Below are 23,450 nucleotides of genomic sequence, written 5' to 3'. Positions count from 1 at the left end.
ATGAATTAACGGATACATCAGTGAACAAATGGGGGGAAAGAGATGGGTTGTTTCTTTCCTTTCTTTCTTTCTTTTTTTTTTTTTTTTGAACCACCGCAATAAACAGCCAAAGACCATTTTGAAGTCTTTCCCAAACCCAGAAACACGAGACTCTCGGGGGTTCACTTAACCTGTTGTAAAACAACACTAGGCAATGGATTGAAACGTGTGCTTTAAAACCTTCACTTAAACGCATCGCATATGTCATGCTTAATTTAAGACATGTCGGTCTCTTCCCAAACACTTTGGAAGCTTGCTCACACAGAGGCCAGCTGCTATGCCTTGTGTGGCCTCGCGCGCTCTTTGCAATTGTGTGAGCACCATGGCCAAAGCCAGGCAAACAGGAGCTCCCTGAACAAGGAAGGGGTGCAGAGTGAGAGCCACCTCTCTTGGTCGGATAGGTGTGAATCACCGCGGGCAGCAGGGCTGATCCGGGAGGTCAGGGGTCCACCGTGGCCCAAGGGGCAGAGGACATCAGTCTGACCTCAGGTAACAGGGGCGGCAATGGATATGTCCCCACTGCTGGCCCTGCCACGTCTATAGGCTGGATCTCTCTCAGTGTCTCTGCAAAGTCTGAAATGCCCATTTCCTGCAATTTCAGGCAAAGAAGCCCATTTTCCTGGGAACTGAAGCACTAAGGCCCACCGTTGCTGAAATTCAGGGGCACTCATTCCAGAGCCTCCGTCCGTCCATCCCTCCTTCTGACTCTCCTGCAAAGCAGGCTCCGGGCTCCATGCTGGGGGTAGGGGGGAGTGATATCCCTTATTGCTCACAGCCTCCTCCTCTCGACAGAACCACACAGGGAGAAGGCAAGAGAAACACCTCCATTCAAAACCAAACAGTTTGGCAGCTTTTCTCTCAGATTCACAGGCGCTGATTCGTTCTAACAGCTGCTGCAGATCTTTCGTAATTACACCCTTAAATCCGATCTGGGAGCTCACCAGTCATTCACTCAGCCGTCTCTGGGTGCCGCTTCCTGGGAATGCCACCATCTGCTGAAGGGTGCCAGCCAGTCCTCACGCCTTCCGGTGTCTTCCGGAATGTGACCTGGCCTCCCGAGTCTGCAAAGCCACCCCACGGGGGCGGGGGGTACCATGCCAGGCGCCAGGTGCGTGGTGCCCGTGGCCTCCCAGGAGGGCGGGGCCCCGGCGGGGAGGGCCCGATGGCTAATGGCACTGGAGTGAGTGCGTCCTCTCCTCCCCGTCCCCATGGCAACAGCCCTAGCTCCTTCGCCCGTTCATTCATCCGTTCATTCACTCCAATCCACAATTATGGAGGCCAGGTGCTAGGGACATGGCAGTGAAGAAAACAAGGGGCTATGTCCCCCGTCCCCACGGAGCCTGCAGTCAAGAAGACGGGAGTAAAGAACATAAACAAGCAAGAGACATAGAAAGTCAGAGAAGCGACAATTAAAAAGGGGAGGGGCCCCAGGGAAAAACCTCAAGAAGAAGGGACACGGAAAATCCACCTCCTCACTGGCATTCCGGTCTCTGCTGGAGCGTCCTCCAGTTGCCTCCAGCAGCACCAGAGGGACGTTCTGACATGCAAGCCCCATCCACACGTGTCCAATGCCTTCCCTGAGACCCAGCAGGATCCCCATCCCCTTCATCTCCTCCCTGTCGATCTGTCTCTCACATGCACTCACACACTTACTTTGGGACAATGAACCCCCAGACGGGTCACAAGACACACTATGCTCTTCCTCGGCCCCTACGCCTCTCCACAGCCATTGCCTGCTGCCTGACTAATCCCTAGTCCTCTTCCGTCCTGAGCGCCAAAATGCCCCCTCCTCCAGGAAGCCTTTCCTGATGCCCTAAGGCAGCTTCAGGCGCCTCCTCTGTGCTGTGGGATCTAAGTCTTGGTGTTTCTGCCTAGTCCAGCACTGATCACAAAACATGGTGACTGCCTATTTCATACTCCACTAGACCAGGTGGTCCTGGGTCCTGGGTCCAGCTCACAGCTGGGTCCTCAGGGCCTGACAGCAGAAAGGACAGAAAGCCAGTGTGCTAAAAGTATCTGAAAGGAGAGCATCCCTTTCAGCGAGAAGAAAATAATAGCATCCAATTAGGCGTGGCTATGGGAAAACGCATACGCTCATCTGCTCCCAGGGCCAATATCAGTTATAAAAGCAGTTTGGCAATATTTGCTCTCAACTACTATTTTCTGAGACTCCATCAAGAGTCAGGCACCAGACTCCGTGATTCCGTGTACCTTCCGCCTCCTCCCATTCAATACACTCAACCACCTTGTGCTTCTCAAATTATGACCACCATTCTAGAGACGAGGAAAACAGTTTTGAAAAATGAGCCAGATCACACGCTTAAGGAGGGGCAGAGCTGGGGTTGAAATACGCCGCCTGTAAATCAGTTTTTTTCCCCACTATACTCAGCCCCAAAGAAAGCATTTCTTTTTGATTCAGTAACCCTGCTTCTTTTAAGCCCCCCACAATGGATTCTATTTATTTATTTGGGCAGCAGAGGGGGTGGGGGAGGGGGGGGTGGGGGAGGGGGGGCAAGCAGAGTCTGCACTGAGCACGGAGCCCGAGGCGGGGCTTGATCTCACGACCGGAGATCGTGACCTGAGCCGAAATCAAGAGCTAGTCTGCTCCACCGACTGAGCCACCTAGGCGCCCCCCAGCCAACCTGCTTCTAAAGATTTATCCTACGGAAGGAATCTAAGGGAAGAGGATGCCCATTTCAGTGTTAACCTATATGCAAGCCCACCGTTAACCACCCCTAGATTTAGGATGATAAACCCTTCTTTGAGAAAACCCAGGACTCATATGCCATTTGAAATGTCACAGAAGTTGCAATGTCAGCAGGCAGACCAGACCTCCAGTGTCCAGCCAGCCCAGAACATCACGAGTGGCAGAAAAATCATGCCCCACAGCAGAAGCAGGTCCCGCTGTGACCCCAGATTACAGATGAAGACACAGCCGGAGCAGCAAAGTGACCTGCCCACGGGTGGCTGGAATTACGCTGACCTGACCCCATCCTCCTCCCCGTCAGATTTCTTACAAAGTCCACATGGGCTTAATTAGAATAACTGCTTTTTTTTTTTAAGGACTTCAAGTGTGCTTTCTTTCTTGTTAAGATTTTATTTATTTATGAGAGGGGGTAGGCAGGAGGAGGAGCAAAGAGATGGAAAGACGCAGATTCGGCCCTAAGCACTGAGCCGGATGCGGGGCTGTATCTCACGACCCTGAGATCATAACCTGAGCTGAAAGCAAGAGTCAGACAGACAACCAACTGAGCTACTCAGGCTTCCTCGAATAACCACTTTTGACGATGTTTAGATGTAAAGGATACTTCACACCCAGAAGTACCTAGGATGGCTAGTAGAAAACACCAGAAACCCAAAAAACAGAACACAAGCAGCGCTGGCGAGGATGTGGAAAAATCAGAAACTGAATGCACCACTCTGGGAATACAAAATGGTGCAGAGGCTGTGGAAAACAGTAGGGCAGAGCCTCAAAAACCAAACACAGAATTACCACAGGGCCCAGCTTTCCCATTCCTGAGAGCAGAGTCTGGAACCGAGACTTGCCTACCAATGTTCAGAACAACATTATTCACAACACCCGGAAGGCAGAAACAACCCAAATGTCCACCGATAGATGATACACAAAAAGTGGTATCTCCAACCCAATGAACTATTACTCGACCTTAAAAAGGAAAGATATTCTGAGGCTACAACGTGGATGAACCTTGAGGATGTTATGAAAAGTGTTATGTCAGTCGCAAAAACACAAATATGGCATGACCCCCATTTACTGGCGAAACCTAGAGCTGTCAAAGTCATAGGGGCAGAAAGTAGAATGGTGAGTGCCAGGCGTGGGGGTAGAAGGGAACGGGGAGCTGGCGTTTCATGGGAACAGAGATGCAGCAGGAGTTGAAGAGAAAGTTCCAGAGACAGATGGCAGGGCTGGTTTCACAATAGTGTGAATGTACTTAATGCCACTGAACTGTACACTCAGAAACAGTTAAGATGATAAGTTTACACCGTGTGTATTTTACCACAATTTTTTTTTTTTAAAGCAAGAAACCAAACACAAAGTAAACCTACTGCTTAAGCTCATGACTACATGACTCAGCTCATGGGACCTGTGTCCTTTAGGCATTAAAGGCCCTCATTAAAGTCCACCCCAGGCTATGCCTCTCACCCTGGGAATGCCATGAGAAGCAAGGGAGACCCCACTCCTAGTCACAATGGGTCACAGACACAGTCTTGTGGAGGAGGGGGAGAGGAAAGACCATAAAATTTGCAGGGTGCCTTGACGGGGGCAGAAAGGGAGGCTACAGAAGCCCAAAAGAGTAGTCAGGGATGTCTTCCTGGAAGAGGTAACATCTCCATCAACCTGGTAGGAATCAGCCAAACAGAGAAAGCCAGCCTGGGAGACAGCATGTGCACAGGCCCAAAGCGACTGGAGAAACAGTCATATGGCATGAGCCTACTCGTTGGCCCTCCTTGGGGCAACACGGGGCTATCTTGGTGGAAAGTCTGGGAGGCATAACTTTCTAAAGTTCATGAGTTTTGTTAACCTGAGTCAGAATCACACTGCGCCTGGGTGGCTCAGTCATTTAGTGTCTGCCTTTAGCTCTGGTCATGATTCCAGGGTCCCGGGATTGAGCCCCGCATCGGGCTCCCTGCTCAGCGGGAAACCTGTTTCTCCCTCTCCCACTCCTCCTGCTTGTGCTCCCTCTCTCACTGTGTGTGTCTCTCTCTGTCAAATAAATAAAATAAATAATCTTAAGAAGAAAAAAAAAGAATCACACTGGAGAATAAAAACACTGAGTCTGGGAGTCAGAACTGGGTGGTTTGCCACACAGTCTGGTTGACCTAGAACACACCAGACCCTTCACACTCTTACAAGTGCCCAGGTGTGGAGATAAATTATTCCATCATCCTACTTTTTTGTGGTTAATTGTGGTAGAAATCACGTAATATAAGATTCGTCATTTTCAAGTACATAACACAGCTGCATTTCTAAGTTCACAACATTGTGTCCCCATCCCCTGTCTACTTCCAGCACATTTTCATCACCCACAAAGGGCTCCCTGAACCCCGTAAGCAATCACTCCCCACTGCCCCTTCCCCCCAACCCCCGGCAACCTCCGCTCTTGTTTCCGGCTTCCATGGATTCGCCATTTCAGGGTATTTCACAAAAACGGAATCACACGGTATGCCCCTTGCCCTGGATTTGGTCTCCGTTCCTCCAGTGACTTGGAGTGAGAGCTTGGGCAAGTCCCTGCTTCCCTCTGAACCTCAGTTTCCCCACTGGCGAGAAACAAGAGGCTGAACGAGGGGTCACTCAGTTCTCTGGGATTTTAAAGTCTCTGCCACTCTGGTTCATCTCAAGCCCAGACTCCTCAGGACTGTGTCATCTACTTCTCTCTGCACTTGGCTCATTGTCCACCATGGAGTCAGCTTTCTGGGTCCTGAGACGTGTGTTCTAAATCTCCACAATTCATGGGGCGCCTGGGTGGCTCAGCAGGTTAAGCCTCTGCCTTCGGCTCAGGTCATGGTCTCAGGGTCCTGGGATCAAGCGCCTCATCGGGCTCTCTGCTCAGCTGGGAGCCTGCCTCCCCCTCTCTCCCTGCCTGCCTCTCTGCCTACTTGTGATCTCTCTCTGTGTCAAAAAAATAAATAAAATCTTTAAAAATAAATAAATAAAATAAAATAAATCTCCATGATTCCTTGTAAACAAGTGGTGCTCAGTAAAGGGTTGTTGAAAATGAAATAAAATTCCTACTCTCCTACCAAGGAAAGTAGTAAGAGCAGTTTCCTACTGAGTGCGCACTATCTCTTGAAAACGGCCTTAACCGGCACACGCTTGACCTCTGTGTCAATTTCAAGTTCCAGTGGATTCCAGCTCAGCACACCTGACGTTCCAGACGCTGGGGTCCAGAGGAACAGTTCACAGGGGCTCTTCCCAAATGTGCCCTGGAGCACCAGATCTGGGTAGGACACCTTCCCACCCAAAGCATCACCCAAACTGCTTCAGCCCAACACCCCTCGGCCAGGTGCAAATGCTGATCTGGAGAAAGAACTGTACAACTTATCTTTACGCCTCTATTTAAACATCCGCCTTTTCAATCCTCATTAGCCTGTTCCTTCCTACTATTTGTGCTATTTCTGGACTGGCTGAAGCACGGACTGAAGCCATTAATCAAGCTGCTTTTTTGTTTGTTTTATTTGTCTTTAGATCAGGGACGGATGAACTGCAGTCTGCAGGCCACATCCGGCCCACCACCTGTTTTTGTAAATAAAGTTTTATTGGAACAGACCCCTGCCCATGTATTTATATATTATGTACAGCTTCTCCTGAGGTATGAACCCAGAGCTAAGGGGTTGCCACAGAGGCCATATGGCCCAGACAGCCTAAAATATTACTATGTGGCCCTTTACAGAAAGAGTCCTGCTCTAGATGGCGGAGAACTCAGTCCCGGGAGACTGGACTCACTTAAGGAAGTGACATTCCCCTCTTGAAAACAATCAAAACTCTCACACTCTGCTGGCTGTGACCTGCCCCTCCACTAGATCTCTATAATGATAATTATAGAAAACTTCACAAATACAGGGGGGAAAAAATGTTTTTAATAATCCAAAATCCTACCACCCACCAGCCCCTACTAGCAATCCCATGTACGTCAACCTGGGCATTTCCCTTGTAGACGGGAACTTGTGGTCAAAACTGAAACGGAATCAGACGGGTAATTTAGGAACTTGCTTTTTTTTCTTTCCTTTTAATTTCAAGACCTATCATAAACACCTTTCACATCAATAACTGTACAACCTACACAGTCCTTGACCACGCTTCTGCGGCATTCCATTTTGTGGGCATCTCATCATTAGATCATCTATTCCCCACTCCAGGACCTTTAGACTGTTGCCAACCACTGACCATTAAAACCAAAACGGCAATGAACACCCACACGCACTTATTTTCCCAAGACAAATTCTGCCTAGAAGTGGGCTGACTGGTTCAAAGGATGCATGCCTTTTTTGGGAACTTTTGATATGTGCAGAATGGACTTCCACACCTAAGGGAAACACATCCCAGGCTGCCTTAATTCAAAGCTGAGGAGGTCAGGGTTCTCAACTTTTCCCCCGGGACAAACCCAATAAAGCTGTCTAATGAGCAATAAACCAGGGCCCCGGGCTGGCTGTGCCCTCACTCGGAGCTTCCCTGGTTCTCATTTATGGCCCGATTATCACAGACTTGACTATAAAGTTTGCAAGGGTAATCAGAATGGCTCAAAGAGAGAGGTGTGTCTGGGCTCAGCCTAGAGGCCCAGCCAGCCCGGCGGTGGAAGAAGGAGCAGGAAGGAAGACCCAGCCCTGGGACGGAGGTTCACAGCAGAGGAAATTCAACCCCAAAGCTGGATTCAACACAACACACAGCACGATGCCGGCTGGACTCGCAAGGGTGTGCACACAACACGCTCTCTTCAGGGAGGCTGAGAAGTGCATATTGCATTTCAGAAAAATTAAAAAAAAAAAAATCTCCGCCAAGAACAAATAGATTTCTAGAGGAATTAGCTTATTTTGGCCTAAGAGCTGCCTTATGTGCAAAGCTCAAACCCTAGGAAGGTGTGATCATGTCTCTCCTCAGCTCTAAAATAAATGGCTCTCACCATCCATTGCCTTGGGGAAGGGATTCAAAGGCCCGCCAAAAATAACTAACTTGGTCTGTACTGCAAGGCCCTGCCTCCACTCCCAGATTCCCAAAGGGGTCCACGACTTGAATGTCTTTTTCACTTACTCCTTTTCCACGGGGCGCTTTTTAACGCATGGCACAATTTCCCTTTGCCCAACTCCAACCTGCCTTTTTAGAGCACTCATGGGGAGACCTTCTCCAAGAAGCCCATGCTAATTTCCTGGGCCAAAGTGACTTCCAACCAGCTTTGGCAATGTACCTGATCCTAATGCCTTATATCAGAGGTAAAGCTAATTCTTCCTCTTTCAAGATTTAGAATCCCCACCCTACCCCACCGAGGGCATAGACCCCTCCATTCCAAGTTCTCCTTCCCCAGACCTAGCTGATGCCTGGCAAAGGGTGCTCTCATGTCCAGGCACAGTAGGAAGCCATGGGGAAGGACATCGTGTGAAAGCTGTATCCTTCTGATTCTCCTGGGTGACTTCTCAAGAAGCCCCTGAGACCGTCTGTGCCTGGTGCTACTGTGACTTAAACACTTACGTTTCCATTGTGTGGCAATATCCCAATTTAATAAAAGCCACCCCAAGCTCAGACCATTAACTGCAGCAAATTTTTAAATATTATTTTATTTTCATTGTCTTTAATTTTACTGTTATTTTCCACTTAAGACAAGTGACGCTAGCTGACGATTTACAATAGAGATTTTCACAAAGGTTCTTTTAAAAATTTAGTTCACTTTAGGAAAAGCATAAAGTTGACAAATAAAATAACAGTAGCAGGGATTGTGTGGATATGGCAAAAGTCCATGAGGCTGGAAATCATCAGTAAAATGGAAAGAATATAGACTCAAAGTCAAAACATGAAGGTATAAGCTGTCTGGTAACTTTTCTTTTAAAGGCTAACAAGCCAGAGACAGCTTTCCTGGTCTTTATAGCTAGAAGCATGGCCATGGGATCCAGTTCTGACCAAACAGACATAATGGGAAATGGCTAGATTTCTAGGGAAGCTTTTGCTTTGCTGATTAAAAAAAAAAAAACAGGCAGATGCAGCTTACGGTGCTCCCTCCCCTTCTTCCTACCTGGAACAGAGGTGTGATGCCTGCAGCCAAGGCAACCGTCTTGAGACCAGGAGATCACAAGCACTATTTTAAGGACAGGGGCATGGAAAAGACCTTAACACAGCTGAGCCACTGCACTAACTCTGAACCACCCCCTCTGGATTTTTGTTGTTGTTATGTAAAGAATAATAATGTACTATTGAAGCCATCCTGAGTTTGGGTTTCTCTATCCGTAGGCAAAAGCATTCCTAATGGACACAAGGAGTTTGGCACAACTAGGCTAAGTGGACAAGCGTCTTCTAAGCCTTGGACAAGGCACTTCACCTCTTTTTTTTTTTTTTTTTTTTTTTTTTAAAGATTTTATTTATCCACCTGACACACAGAGAGAGATCATAAGTAGGCAGAGAGGCAGGCAGAGAGAGAGAGGAGGAAGCAGGCTTCCCGCTGAGCAGAGAGCCCGACGCGGGGCTCGATCCCAGGACCCTGAGATCACGACCCGAGCCGAAGGCAGCGGCTCAACCCACTGAGCCACCCAGGCGCCCCCCACTTCACCTCTTAAAGCTCGTGTCTTCATGGGTGAATAAAGTTCCGTGACACTTGCCTCAAAGCATTGTGATGATTAAACAAAATGGCCCACCTATGGTGGTCTTGGCACATAGTAGGTTTCTATTAATGCATGATAAACAAATAAGCAAATGGGCAAATGGAACGTGAAGCCTGCTCGAGGTATTTGTGGGTTGGTGGGATATTCCGCCCCCCCCCCCCCGCCAGGGGCAAGAGAAATCTGAATTCTTTAAGATGCAGAGGAATAGTTCTGTACTACAGGGATTTGAGAGAGTGATTCGGGGGATTCTACCCTTACCCACTCTCAGACTGTCCCTGGTTTCACAGCTGCAGAGAGGGGAAAGAAGGGCACCTGGCCAGGCAGATGCTGTCTGCAAGGCCGGCCTCACATCCCACACGAGCCTGCCATGTACCTAAGCCTTAGTAACAACAGAGGAAGTGTCAAAACCACATAAACACGAAAGAGCATTCCCCCCAAAGGGTACAAGGAATGTGTAAGGGACTATCAGGACAAAATGCGGGTTCCCAGGGATGCCAATGGTCTCAAGTCCATCTCTCTGGCTACTGCATGGCACCCACACTACCCCACGCCCACCTGCCACTCTGTCCCTGTCACATGCATGCCATCCGGCAGTGAACCTACAGGGACAGCTGAAAGGTCTCCTCCTGGTTTTCTCAGGAGGATAACTGTGCCTCCCACACCCTTCAGGCAACCCATCGCCTCCTCCTTCTCTTGGACCAGCTTCCGAGCACCCCGTAAATTTGCCTGGGCCTGGCACTGCTGGCCTCGGGGCACAACAGACAGGCCCCACTCCTGGCGCAGAACCTGGGCCTCTGTGTAGCTGAAGACATACACCTGGCCCCACTACCAAGCAGACACCCCAGCGAGCCGTTCTGAGTTCATTCAGTTGCTGGGTCCTCCAACCTCCTGAGAGCTTGACCCTGGGAATGCCTAGTAGTAATGATCACCATCGTCCAATCGCTAACACTAATGGAGCATTGATCTGGTGCCAGATGGCACCGTGAATGCACTTCCCCACTCAATCCACCCCGTGAGGCAGGTTGCGGGACGAGGCCCCATTTGATGGATGAAGACAACAAGGCCTGGGGAGGATCAGCCATTTGCCCAAGGGGTGAAGCCAGGATTTGAACTCAGGCGGCCTCACTCCCCATCCTACCCTGTGAAGCCCTGTAGTGTTCTACACTGCCATGTTCTTAGGTGCCACCGTGGGCCGGGCACTGAGCCAAGGGCTCTCCATGCATAATTTCTGTCAATCCCTTCGAAGACCTCTGGGGTCGATACTAGTGTTATCCCCATTTTACAGGTAAGGAAAGTGAGGTTTCAAAGGCAAGGTGATTTGCTGAGGTCAACTGCTTAGTAAGGGAGCAGACCTGGGACTGCACTCGGGCTGTCTGTCTCCGGAGTGGGCAGGCTCTGCTGATGGGTCATTGACCCCCCCTGCCTGGCACTAGGCTGGCCCGGCTCAGCGCGGGTTTCTAGGCAACACTGGGGAGCAGAACATACTTGTTCTGGAAGTGCAGTCTAATGGGGGAAGCAGACGTGGCCACAGACGTTGGGGTAAAGCGGAGGCCCGTAGGACAAAGAGCTTACAGTAGACAAAATAATGCCCCCCAAAGACATCCAGGCCCTAACCCCCAGAACCGATGAATCTGTTACCTTACCAGCAGGAGGGACTTTGCAGGCACAGAGGAATGAAGGCTCCTGAGATGGGGAAGGTTACCCTGGATTATGTGCATGGATCCGGTGTCAGCACAAGGGTCCCTGTGAGAGGGAGGCAAGAAGGTCAGTGTTAGAGAGAGAAAATGTGATTAAAAAAAAAAAGAAGAAGAAAGAAAGAAATAGATTGGGGTGCCTGGGTGGCTCAGTCAGTGAAGCGGCTGCCTTGGACTCAGGTCATGATCCCAAGGTCTTGGGATCGAGCCCCACGTTAGGCTCCCTGCTCAGCGAGGAGCCTGCTTCTCCCCCTCCTTCTGCCACTCCCCCTGCTCATGCTCTCTCTCTCTCAAATAAGTAAATAAAAAATCTTTAGAAAATAAACAAACCAACAACAAAAACAGGTCAAGTGATGCAGGATCACAAGCCCAGCATGTAGCAGCTTCTGGAAGCTGAAAAAGACAAGAAAGAGCCTCCAGAAGGAACGCACCTCTGACGACCCATATGAAACTTCTGACCTCCACAACCGTAAGGTAAACTGGTTGCAGCCACTGACCTGTGGCCATTTGTTACGGCGGTCACAGGAAACTCATATAGAGCTCAACTTGGCTGAGGAGAGAGGGAGAGGAGGGCTTCCTGGGGGAGGCAGCATGCAGCCGAACAGCTGAATGAATGACCAGGAAGCTCAGGGCTCCATGAAGTTCCATGTGTCAGCTGAGGCTGGGAGAAGTGAGTCCCACGGGCAAGCTGGAACCCAGTCCCCAGAGCTAACTTCAGCCAGGGCCTTGTCTCAGTGACTGACTGATTGCCCCCGCACCGGGCCCAACCTTTTTTTAACTGAACCGCAAATCACCCACCCGTTGTAAGAAGTCGTGACCTTTAGCATTGCTGAGAACAGTTTATTTTGACCTCCTTGTCCCACGGCCTTAAACGCAGGGTGTGCCCCAAGGAGGGTGGAGGGGAGGCCTCGGTTAATCAAAGGTTCTTCTTCACGGAGGTTCCAGGGAATAAAGTGACTCATTACACGCCCAGAGCATTTGTGGTTTAGACTGAGGAATGCCAAATGTTCTGTGATCGACCACGGGCCCCTCAAGCCCCCAGACCCATTCCTCTTTATGCACCAGTATTTGGGGCTCTCAGAACATCTCCACGAAAGGGGCCCGGCTGACCAGATAAAGATGTTAGGGTGCCACGGTTCCATTTCTAAGGTGACATCTGCCACTTACAAGGAATTCTCTAGGCCTCACTGAGTGATACACATAATGAGTTATAAGGAGTACAATCAAGCCTTTCACACATTCAACTAAGGCAGCTACAAAGAGTTTCAGAGAAACTCTTCTGACTTAGTTACAATTTCTACATTTCACACAATGAGAATAACAACACAGTAGTTTCTGTTTACGGATCGTGCGACTGGGTCCCTGGGAAACAGGACACAGATGGACACGCGTTTCTCCCAGCAACCTCTGGGGCAGGGAGCATTTTACCCTCCGTTTTACAGATGGGCAAACTGAGACTCAAAGACGCCGAGAAGGAAGCCCGCTCTCTTGCTTCCTTTGCCGCAATGCCTTCTGAGAACAATCAGCGTGCGTGCAAGAGAAGACGGACGAGTTCGAGAAACACTGCGTAAGGGGAAGCACAAAGTGAAAGAGACTGAGCTGCTGACCGTACGAGTGTCAGAGGGTCCGAGAGTTTCTCAGCGACGGTACAGCGCACACCTTCACCTTCGACCGCTTCCGCACACAGCCCTGGCCGCAGAGGGCTGTCAATGGAAGGTGACTGCAAGTCTCTGGCTCGGGGCTGGATTTCTGGTCATGGGGGCTCACTTGGCCAGCAGGCAGCACAGCCCGGAAGTGCCAACGGAGTCAATGCCCCCACCCCCCAAAGGACGACCCGCCACCAAAGACTGAGGGAACAGGTGTATCAATACCCCAGCTCCTTCCCTTCTCTGGCGGGAAAACTCTGAGGTTCTGTACTCCTGATCACATGCCCTATTTGAGGCTCCTTGCCTTCCCTGTCTCATCTCCACAGGCACCCCCCTCCCAAAGAACCACACTCATGCTCACACCCCTGCCTCAGCAGGGAACGCAACCCCAGAAGCACCCAAGGGTCCTCAGCATCCCTGCCCTGCGTGGTGGTTACCAATGGCAGTAACAGCCCCAACCAAATCGCCAAGCACTCCCTAGGTGCTTGGGGGAAAAAATTCCAAAATGATCTTCTTCCCGGATCATTAAACTACAGCACCTCACCGAGCATGGAGTCCAGAAATGAGAAGAGCCTGCTTGATTTTTGGTGCAGGAAAATGGGGAAGAGGTGATCCCAGGTATGTCTGTGCCAGAGAGGAGAGTGATTTTCCTAACCCACAGGTGGAACACAAGCCAGCCAGAATTTCAGCAAGAACCTAGGGCTCCTGATTCATAATGTAATTTTTATGTATAATAAAAAATTATATATAAAACTATATATAACTATGCATTGCTTGTATATATTATATGTGCTATAGTGATGTGTTACTATATCCATTACAGGTATTTATATGCACTATATATTTTATGTAATGCCTATATAATATCTATATAATATATAATATACAATATAATATTGTATCTATATAATATAGATACAAGTGTATACTATATATAATATAATATAAAAGTGTATACTTGTATATAATATATATACAATAATATACATCTATATATATAGATGTATATAATATACAATCTATACAATATACAAGTGTATACTTATTTATATGACACACAAATTGTTTTGGCCCAAGGGCTATCTATATAATATACAAGTGTATACTTATTTATATGACACACAAATTGCTTTGGCCCAAGGGCTCTATAAATGAAGGTTCTCCCAGCTACAGAAATCCTTTGTTAGCTGCCCACGGGATGCCAGAGCAGGCATGATCTGAAAACTATGATCCACTTGGACCTGGAACCTGGTTGGCTGAATGGTTTTTAAGGACAGAAGGCTTGAGTGACAAATACACACGTGAACACACACACACACACAGAGCAAGGTCTCCAAACGGCCAATAAGCCCATGAGAAGTTGCTCGTCTTCACTGGTCATCAGGGAAGCAAAACTATGCCCACAATGAACTACTACATCTACCATAATGGCCAAAATTCTGAAGACCAACATTAGCAAGGGCTTTCAAGGACGCAGAAGTGGAACTGGTGTTCAACGGGCACAGACACTTTGTTTGACAGAGTCCACCGAAGCCGATCTGCACCCAGCCCGCTGCTGGGTACCCACTGCACGGAAATGAGCGCTCGGGCCACGGAGGACGTATACACAGACGCCCACAGCTGCTCCATCCAGAACAGCCCAAACCTGGAAACTGCCTACCCGGCCATCCACGGTAGACTGGATAAGTAAATTCTGGCATATTCCTAGGATGGAATATAACACAGTAATGAGACAAACAATCTACCTTGACATGCAAAACATGGATAAATATCACATTTTGGTGAACAAAAGAAGAAGCTGGAAAGCTATGTGTGTCCAAGCGCACTTATGTGAGCTCAGGAAATAGGCAAAGCCTCCCCATGGTGACTGAGGGAGAACAGCAGTAAGAACCTTGGAGGATTGTTGACTCAAAGGGGTGTAAGGGAGTGCTCTGGGGGCCTAGAAAGTTCTATATCTTGATGGGAGTGTTGGTTACAAGTTAAAAACATCTGTAAACATGTACCCAGTTTACACCTTAAGTTACGCCTAAGAAAAGAAAATCTAAAACTTCCAGGGGCCTGCAGGTGCTCACCAAATAAAGCCACACCCCGCACCAGAGCTGAGTGATCTGCCCCTCCACACCCATGGGGTGTGTATCATCTCTTGCCAACTCCTCCCCACCTTCTCTCCTGGCTCCAAACTTACTCATCCTAGAAACAGTTTGCTTTGACATGGAGGGATTCAGGATCTAGAAAGAAAGCCACCCTCGGAAGGGAAAGAGACCTGCAGGGATTTACGGAACACCTTCCCTTCTTCCTGAGTGATGTCAGTACCCGCATGTGTTAACAGCGACAGCTCCCTGATGAGATGCCTCTTCTTCCAGGAAGACTTCCCTGACCTCCCCAATCCTGCCCCAAGTAGGATTCCCAAAACTCTCTGCTTCTTTGTGATACTGACCCATTTTAAGCCTGTTTATTTGTCTGCCTTGCCCCCCAAAGGCTCCCTGTTTTATCGTCAGAGCCTAGCAAGGCACCTGGCATTAATAGGTACACAATAAACATTTGCTGAAACACATGGATGTTTGAATGAGAAAATGAGTGATTTGAGGGAGGATAAGAATGAGATGGAGTAAACAGTGGTCCTGGCAACCATCTTGGTGTACAGAAGGTGAAATTTGGGCCCAGAAAGGGTAAGCAGCTCCCGTAAAGTCACACAGCTAGTTAGGGACAAATCCAGCATGGAACCTCCGGGAGACACTGTTGTACCCTCCCGCTACCAGATCCCTTCTCCTGGTGCTTCACCCTTCCCTCACCTGCTAGGAGGTGGTCTGCCAAAGTTCACAGGTACCTCCTCATCCAGGATTGTTATCCTCCAACAGGTTGGCCCACGACCCCCACCCCTGCTTGTAAGCCCCCCACAAACCAGGGCATCCATAAGCCAATGACAGACTTACATGGGACACACATGACTGCTTACCCTTGCTTCCAGGGGCAGGATTTGTTCTGTGGTTCCAGAGCTCCCCAGCAGGAATCAAACCAGGTGGGGATCACACCCCCTCCTCTGGCCATTCCTGCTTCACTCACTATCCCTTCTGAGAGCTCAGCCCCATCAATGTCTTCCTCAATGTGCATCTCCGTCTCTGATTCTCGGGACCTCTTCCTGAGACAGAACCCAAGGCTCTACCTGGAGTCCAGGAGGAGACGCTGCCTCCTGAATGGAAGTGCACAGTGAATGACAAGGCCCAAGATGACCTCTAGACATGCCAGGGACCCTGCCAGAAAGAGCGGCGACAGCTATAAGGTAGGTGTGTGTGTGTGCACCTGTGTGAGAGTGTTGGCAAGCCTCTACCCTCTGTTCCAAAAGCCCTTTATTCTTATCTCTAGAGGTACACCAAAAGACCCCATCCGAACATCCTTGCTTTCCAGCCACCAAGAGCAAAGCTCTTCAATGCCCTAGAGTCTAGAGAGTGTCCTCCACCAAGATAGTCTGCCCAAACTTCCGGTCCTAGAACAGCCACCTGGTCCAGGGAAGAGGGGGAGGGGTCTGGGGAGGGGCCTGGGGTGGGGGAGTCAGTTCTCCATGAGTCACTGTGAGCCCGTCCCCAGAAGGCAACTTGCTGGGCCAGGTTATAGAAAATACCATACAATCTCCTAAATTCGGATAAACACCACCTGCTCTCAGTTCTCCCAGACCCTACTTTGCTCAGTGTAATCACCAGTTATCAAGAGCTAGAGGACGCTATGTTTGGGGGATAGCACACAGGACTGGCGGCCAGGAGCTCCCCGGTCTCCGCGCCCTGTCTGTGGCCTTCTGGATGACAGTTCAGAGCGTGGACTTCCCAGAGTCAACCAGCTCAGCATCCAGTTGCATCTCAACCTCTACTAGCTGTGTGATCCTGGGCCAGTTGCTCCATCTCTCTGAGCCTCAGCATCCACATCTATTAGAATGCCATCTATAAGTACTCCATCTGCTTTTGTGGGGATTAACTGAGATCACATGTGCCAAGTACTTAACAAAACAGTCTGTGGTCACCGCACATGTCAATGACTGTCCTCATCCATGGTATTATAATTACTCTTTTAGCCTGGGAGGAGGTGGGAGCCTGCGGAGTTAGAACACTGGACTTCCACACAGGTGCAGGAAAGCATCAGGAAAAAGGAAGGGGGGCAGGCTTTGTGCCGTGTCGTGAACAATACAAGGAAGCGAAGACACCTGGAAAGTGTATAGAGCAGGTGCTCAGTAGACAGGGACTCTTATCAGAAAGCAGGAGGTGAACCCAATAAAACGACCTCTCGGGTTCAAAGATGCTTTTGTGCCCAAAGTGGCAACTTTGTGCAAACAGCCCCAGACCCGGTGCAGAAGCAGAAACCGGTGGCCTCTCCCCGTCACAGCCTCTGAGCACAAGCTGTGCTTCCCCTGAGCCAGAGTCACCCTCTGGCCACACTGTGCTTGTCAGCCACCAAGGGAAGAGTCTAACCCCATCACAGCAGACGCTCTTGGAGCCTCTGCTCCAAGAGCCACCGCTCTGAGCCACCGTGCAGGTGGACAACTTTCTAGCAGGGGCGTGACCAGCCGTGTCCGACAGTCTCCCCAAGGTTCCCAGCTGCCCCCAGGGGTAACCTGCTTATTAGCATATCCTAATGGTGTACCACCAACAAATAAACCACTTGCCCTTGCACCTGGGGGAGGGTCAACTTAACACACCCCGCATTCCTAGAATCTGACTCATAAGAGATGGGACCTGCTCAGAACCCCCGTTCTCCCCTAGGGCGTCTGACACAATGATGAGACATGCCCCATTGTGAAATGGGTCCACAGCCCTTGACTGTTTGCCTTGGCTGACTTTTGAAAAGTTGCTCTTTTCACAATTTCTTCAAAAAATGTATTGACCCGCTACGAGCCAGACCCACAGCTTGGTAATGGGGCCACAGCGAAGAACTCAGAAAGTTGGGGTCACTGTTTACACGGAGTCTGGGGTTGGGAAGTAAAAAGGACAGGGGATGGAGAAGCCAACAGCCTAGGACAAAGATGGCAGCAGGTGACAAGGGAGGTGATGGGAATGGGGTTTCCCTGATGGCGATCACAGTTGGGTCTAGTGGACTAGGTGATCAAGGATGGCTTCCTGGAAGAAGTGACATTTCAGCGGCATGACCTAAAGGATCAGAGGGAGCCAGCCAAGGGAAGACCAAGAGATCCAGAGTCAGAAAAGAGCTCAGGAACAGAAATGTCTGCTAGCAGGGCTAGGGCGGAGTGAAGGAAAGTGGCGCGGCCTGAGTATGGAGAAAGGCGTGTGGGCAGATCCTGGAAGGCTCTGAGGCTGCCAGGAGAGTGCCTCTGGGGCTCTCACAGAATCACCTTCCTCTCCCTGCCTCCCCTGCATTCTGATCTGCCTTCCCGTGAGGGAGAGGGTGGAGTTACCTCCCACCGGCCAGGAGCCTCTCCAAGTCCCCCAGTCCCAGGGGAAGGCGTCTCATATGTCACATCCTCCATCCTGTGTGTTCAGGTGAGAACTGCTGGCTTCAAGGCAGGGAGAGGGGAGGCGGGGAGAGGCGCTCTGAGATCAGCACCTGGCAAGGGCGCACTGGAGCTGGAGGGAAGCTACCCAGAGCCGCTCACAGAACACACGCTCAAATTCAGACCCCGCCTCTGTGAACCTCAGGCTCCTCGCCGGTCACGTGAGCTAATAATCCTATGGGCTTCCCAAAGCAGCTGAGACATGTGCTAAGAACATATGTGTAGAAGCGCTCGGCACCAATGGCGCATTGATCCCATGCTGGCTGATCTCCCACTATGCAGCAGGCACCCGGCAGAGACCTGAGCATGGGCATCCTTAGGGAGTCCAGCTCTTTAGTACCCCCCACCCAGGCCTGACCTCTACCCCCACCCCACTGGCAATATCCCTCAGCCCCAAAGACGGCCTCTCGGGAGATTAGTGGCGGGCGTGGTCAGCTGTGCCAAGGGTGGCGTCTGCCAGCGCGGACATGACTCACGTCCTGCCTCTCTGGAGAGGGGGAGGGCCCACCAGACCCGTATCTAAAAACGCTGATGCGATGTGATGCGATGTGGCCTGGCGGAGCAGGGGACGGGAAGGAGATGGGAGCGGGCAAGAGGAGGCAGGGCAGACCTGGGCCCCGACCGCCCCACGCTCACCGGTGTAAAGAACAACCCCACTGCCAAGCTCCCTGTGCTTGTCCCCAGCTCTCAAGTCAGCCCTGGGCAGAGGTCACCTTCCAGACTCCTCACCATTACCCAGCGACTACAGGTGACTATCAAGAAAGCAGGAAACTGAGGCTTACAGGGATTAAATGCCTTGTCCAAGGTCATGTCTCTCGCCAAATTCCAGAGGCCAAAAGGCTGAATCACTGGCAGGAAGAAAGCGAGGGGTCAGTCTTGAAAAACACAGAGGGATGAGTCCCCAAAGCCAGCCTGAGAGACGGGCCCTGCCTGGGCCAGCCCTGCATGCAGCAAGGCAGTGTGACCAAGGAGCCAAGGGGAGGTCTGTGGTCCTGGCTTATGACTTCGGCTGCGTGTCCCAAGCCTCAGTTTCCCCATCCAGGCAATAAAAAGGCCCAGCACAGTGCCTGGTAGAGCCATGGAGCTCCAGGCCCTTCCCGCAGGTGAGGGGGGAGACCCAGCATCCAGGCCACCAAGAAGTCTGAGGCCACCATACCTGAAGCTGCCCCCAGCAAGGCCGAGTCACCGTAGGTCCCGCATGGCTCCACCCCTCAAGGAAGGGCAAGGCCAGGATCACACCCACCCCAGGCCGGTGGTGGGTACATGCACCTGTTCTGCACATATGAACGGGTGGGCACGAGGCATGCTCGGGTCCAAGGAACAAGTTTCCAGGTGGCTGGGTGGGTACCAGATGCGTGTATATATTTGGATGGCAAGCCAGGCTGTGTGTGGGACGCCTGGGGACAAGGCCATTTCACAGAGCGGCATAAAGGTTCGCTGGTCAGCTCTGCCTGGGGAGGCGGGGAGCTGTGCGCACAGGTGGCCTTGGATCTGTGCATCCTGATGGGTGTGCAGGGGAGGGAGGGAGTAGGTGGTGCTTGTGACTGAGGGACAGGGAGCGTGTGGGGGAGGGGCAGTCGTGGGGCTTGCCAGCTAGCTACGAGGCTGTGGGTCTGAGTGTTGGTATGCCCCGAGAGGGTGTGTGTGTGTGTGTGTGTGTGTGTGTGTGTGTGTGTGTGTGTGTGTGTTCGTGTGATGGGGCAGGGTTGGAGTTAAGAGCATGGACTCTGGAACCCACCCTGCCTTGGTTTATATGCTGTGTGATCCTGGGCAAATTACAATACCTCTCTGAACTTAGCTGCCCCATCTGTAATACAAGGACAGCAATAGCACCTCAGGATAAAATGAGTCTATTCCCGAAAAGCACGAGCACGGTGCCTGGCACATACTAAATGTTCAATCAAGAGAGCCTCTCATGGGTGCCTGGGTGGCTCAGTGGGTTAAGCATCTGCCTTCCGCCCAGGTCATGATCCCAGTCAAGCCCCACATCAGGCTCTCTGCTCAGCAGGGAGTCTGCTTCTCCCTCTGCCTGCCACTGCCCGTGCTTGTGCGTGCACTCTCTCTCTGTCAAATAAATAAATAAAATCTTTAAAAAAAAAAAAAAGCACACCTCTCATTATGACTGAGGTGGCAACGGCGTCTGTGGGTCTCCATGGTAACCACCACGATCGTGGGGGTCCATAGGTGCGTAGTGTGTCAAGGGAGGATGGGATGGGGTGCCATGTGTCTGTGGGGCTCACCTCCATCTTCACCTCATGCTCTTGGGGCCAAAATAAAAATGTATTTCCTACTCCTATCATACAATTTATTCACCCCGAGTCAATCAATTGAAGCACAAAGAAGCAGCCAAGGCCCCCTGATTATAGCTAAAAAATGAACATCTGGAAAACATGACACTAGCAGTCTCCCTGTCCCCCCCACCCCTCCTCCAGAGGCAGCAAGGAATGGCAGGCAGGAGTACCCCTGTCCTCAGGCGGCTCCCAGTCAGGGGTGGGGGGACACGGGCAGAACTCAAGGAGAAAAAACCCAAGACAGATGTCAATACAAACGGATCAAGAAGGTCCAATAGAGAATACCACAGACGGAAGAGTCTATGCAAAGGTCCTGAGGCAGGAGGCCCTTGGGGGAACCGAAGTTCATAGCACCCCAGGGCCAGAGGGGACCAGATGCATGAGCCTCTACAGATAGACCAAGAAATGTGAAATAATCTCAATGTCCAGCCATAGGGGATTGGTTAAACACACTACAGTATCCTCCTCTGGCAATTTTACACTCTTGTCCCAAATAAAGTTTACAGACACTGGTGATGGGAGAAACCAGCTCATGACATGATGGTAAGTGAAAACTAGAAAACTGAAAAGCTGTATAGATCTGGGGTTTTGAAAAAAAAAAAGTAATAGTAATAGTAGTAATTATAACCAGCATGATCCATTTATATGAGAAACAAATGTGCCCTCAAAATTACAAAAATTTCCCTGCCAAAATTTCACAGTGCTTGTCTGATGGGGGTGGGCTCCTGGATGATATTTCTTCTTCCTGCTGTTTGGTATTTACAATGTTCTATCCAAAAAAAATTTTTTTAATGTTTAGCAAAGAGTGAGAAAAGTTCTCTGCCCTCTCCTGCCCAGATCCCAAAACCCCAACGAGGTTTCTGGAGCTGTGTTTTTCTGAGGACAGCCCTTTTTTTGTTCAAATCTCAAATAAACAAAAGTCCGTTTGGCAGAGGGCCCCGGCGGGTGGTCATTCCCCCCGCACACCCTCCCAGCACCAGCACTGCAGCTAAGACAACGGCGAGCGTTTTCAAGGGGGGGCCATGAGGAGGGGGGCTCAGGAACCCTTTCTAAGCCTCGGGAACTCGTCCCAAATAGTTTCTTCTCCACCCAGGGACCCTCCCTTTCCTGTGGCTCAGGGTCAGCCCTCCTCCCACACTCTTGCCTTGGGCCAGTGCATCCCCCCAAGAGCCCTGACCAGCCCTGAATTCCTGGGGCCTGGAAGCCCAGAATCTTCCCTCGTAAAGACCACATGGTCCAAGTTCCAAGGCAACTGAGCTCTGAGAGGGGACGTGAGTTGTCCAGGGACATCCAGGAAGCTGGACCTCTTCGCCAGACCAGTCATCTAACAAATATGCATTAATTAAGCACCTACTATGTGTTGGGCACAGCTCTAACCACCAGGGATATAGCTACAGGGGCTGGGGGAGCAACTCTAACCTGGGGTGGCGGGAGGGGGTGGGAATAAGGACTCTCTGAGGAGATGACAACTGAACTGAGACCTAAATGAGACTGCCATGCAAACAGCCAGGGAAAGAGTGTTGCAGAAAGAAGGCCCACGAGGCAGGGCCAGGTAAGAAAGGTCATTTTGAAAAGCAGTGGGAGCTGAGTCAGGCAGGACCTCTCCAGAAAGGAGCATGGGTCTGCTCCTACGTGGGACAGGAAGTCACTAGAGGGCTTTAGTGACCCTTCTAGAAGTTCCCCTGAGCACCCAGTGGCGAATACACGGTGGAGGTCAAGACTGAGGCCAGGAACCAAAGAGGAGCGGGCTGCCGCCTCCCAGATGGGAGATGGGGGTACTCTGGACCCAGTAGGTGATGGGGGGATAAAGAGGAAACACAGTGTGACTTGAGACTATCCACATATGAGAGAGAAACAGCATGAACCGCCCCCACCCCCAACATGAAGCCAGGGGGAGTAAGAGGCAAAGGGACCCCAGAAAAACATCAGTTCAAACTCCCTCCCCCCCACCGCCAACCATGCAGAAGCGCAGAAGCAGTGAGAGCATGCTGGGCCTACTAGCCAACACCAGCCCAAAGTGCAGGGAGTCAGAGAGATCTGGGTTCAAATCCCAACTCTGTACTTACTAGTTGCAAGGCCTTATAAGTTCATTCCCCTCCCCGAGCCTCAGTTTTCTTGCCTGTGAAATGGGGAGAATGATGCCAAATCCACCGGACCTGGAAGGCCCCAGCATAGTCCCCCAGGGCAGAGTGGCTCCCTTCCCCTTTACTCCTGTCTTCGGGTCTGATGCCAGCCCACAATGCTCACTTGAGTTAAATCACCTGAAGACCAGTTTTGAAGAACTGCCATGAACAGTGACTTTCTTCCCAAAGGATCTCATGAAGCAGAAATGGGAATCCTTCCCACTGAGGGGGTTTGGAACAGAAATCCCCTAAAAATAACAAGCACGCTCCCAATTCTGGGACCTGAGCTAGGGCGGGGGTCTCAACTGTCCTGGGACCCACAGACAGAGCTGGGCTGGGCAGGGCAGGACCAGCTATGCATGTCCCCCTCCTTCCCTGGGCGATCAAAGCGAAGACGAACATGACTCCAGGGTTCAGAGGCAGCGAGGTCAGGCTCAGATCCAGGCTCAGCTTCAGAAAAATCACTCTCCCGCCCCGTGCCTGCCTCAGTTTCCCCACTTGCAAAGCAGAGAGAGGGCGCCCTGCCCCGCAGAAGTCTGGAAGCTCAGCTGTCGGGGAATGCCTGCACGTCCATTCTCAGGACCTTGGTGACAGCTGCAGAAAACAGCCATGTGCTCATCCCCGGAAGCAGGATCCCTGGCCCCGGATGTGGGAAAAAGCACCTTTGTGGATGGACTTACGTGAACAATCTCAAGAGGCAAGGAAGAGCCTGGGGAATCTGGGTGGGCCTGAAGTGCAATCACGCGTGTCCTTGTGAGAGGGAAGCAGAGGGAGACCTGCGTCCAGAAAAGCCTCACCAGGGACAACTGGGAGGCGCTGAGCTGTCGGCTCTGAAGACGGAG

The 23,450-nt window shown here is 50.9% G+C and overlaps 1 protein-coding gene across 4 annotated transcripts in view; it reads right to left on the bottom strand.

The window, feature by feature from the left end:
- Positions 1 to 23,450, bottom strand: part of KIAA1671 (KIAA1671 ortholog) — a 186,147-nt gene that overhangs the window by 133,874 nt on the left and 28,823 nt on the right. For 2 of the 4 annotated variants that reach the window (XM_046025952.1, XM_046025953.1), the window contains exon 2: positions 10,999 to 11,103. In XM_046025952.1, coding sequence (XP_045881908.1) covers positions 10,999 to 11,078 — 80 coding nt within the window. In that variant the 5' untranslated portion in view covers positions 11,079 to 11,103. Of the gene's footprint in view, positions 1 to 10,998; positions 11,104 to 11,485; positions 11,506 to 23,450 lie in introns of those variants that run through there. The other 2 variants (XM_046025951.1, XM_046025954.1) reach the window with 2 other exon arrangements.

Source organism: Meles meles, chromosome 12 (genome assembly GCF_922984935.1).
Source record: "Meles meles chromosome 12, mMelMel3.1 paternal haplotype, whole genome shotgun sequence".
NCBI classification, from domain to species: Eukaryota; Metazoa; Chordata; class Mammalia; order Carnivora; family Mustelidae; genus Meles; species Meles meles.
Note: the sequence above shows the minus strand (reverse complement) of the source record. Positions and strands in the feature narration are given on the sequence as shown.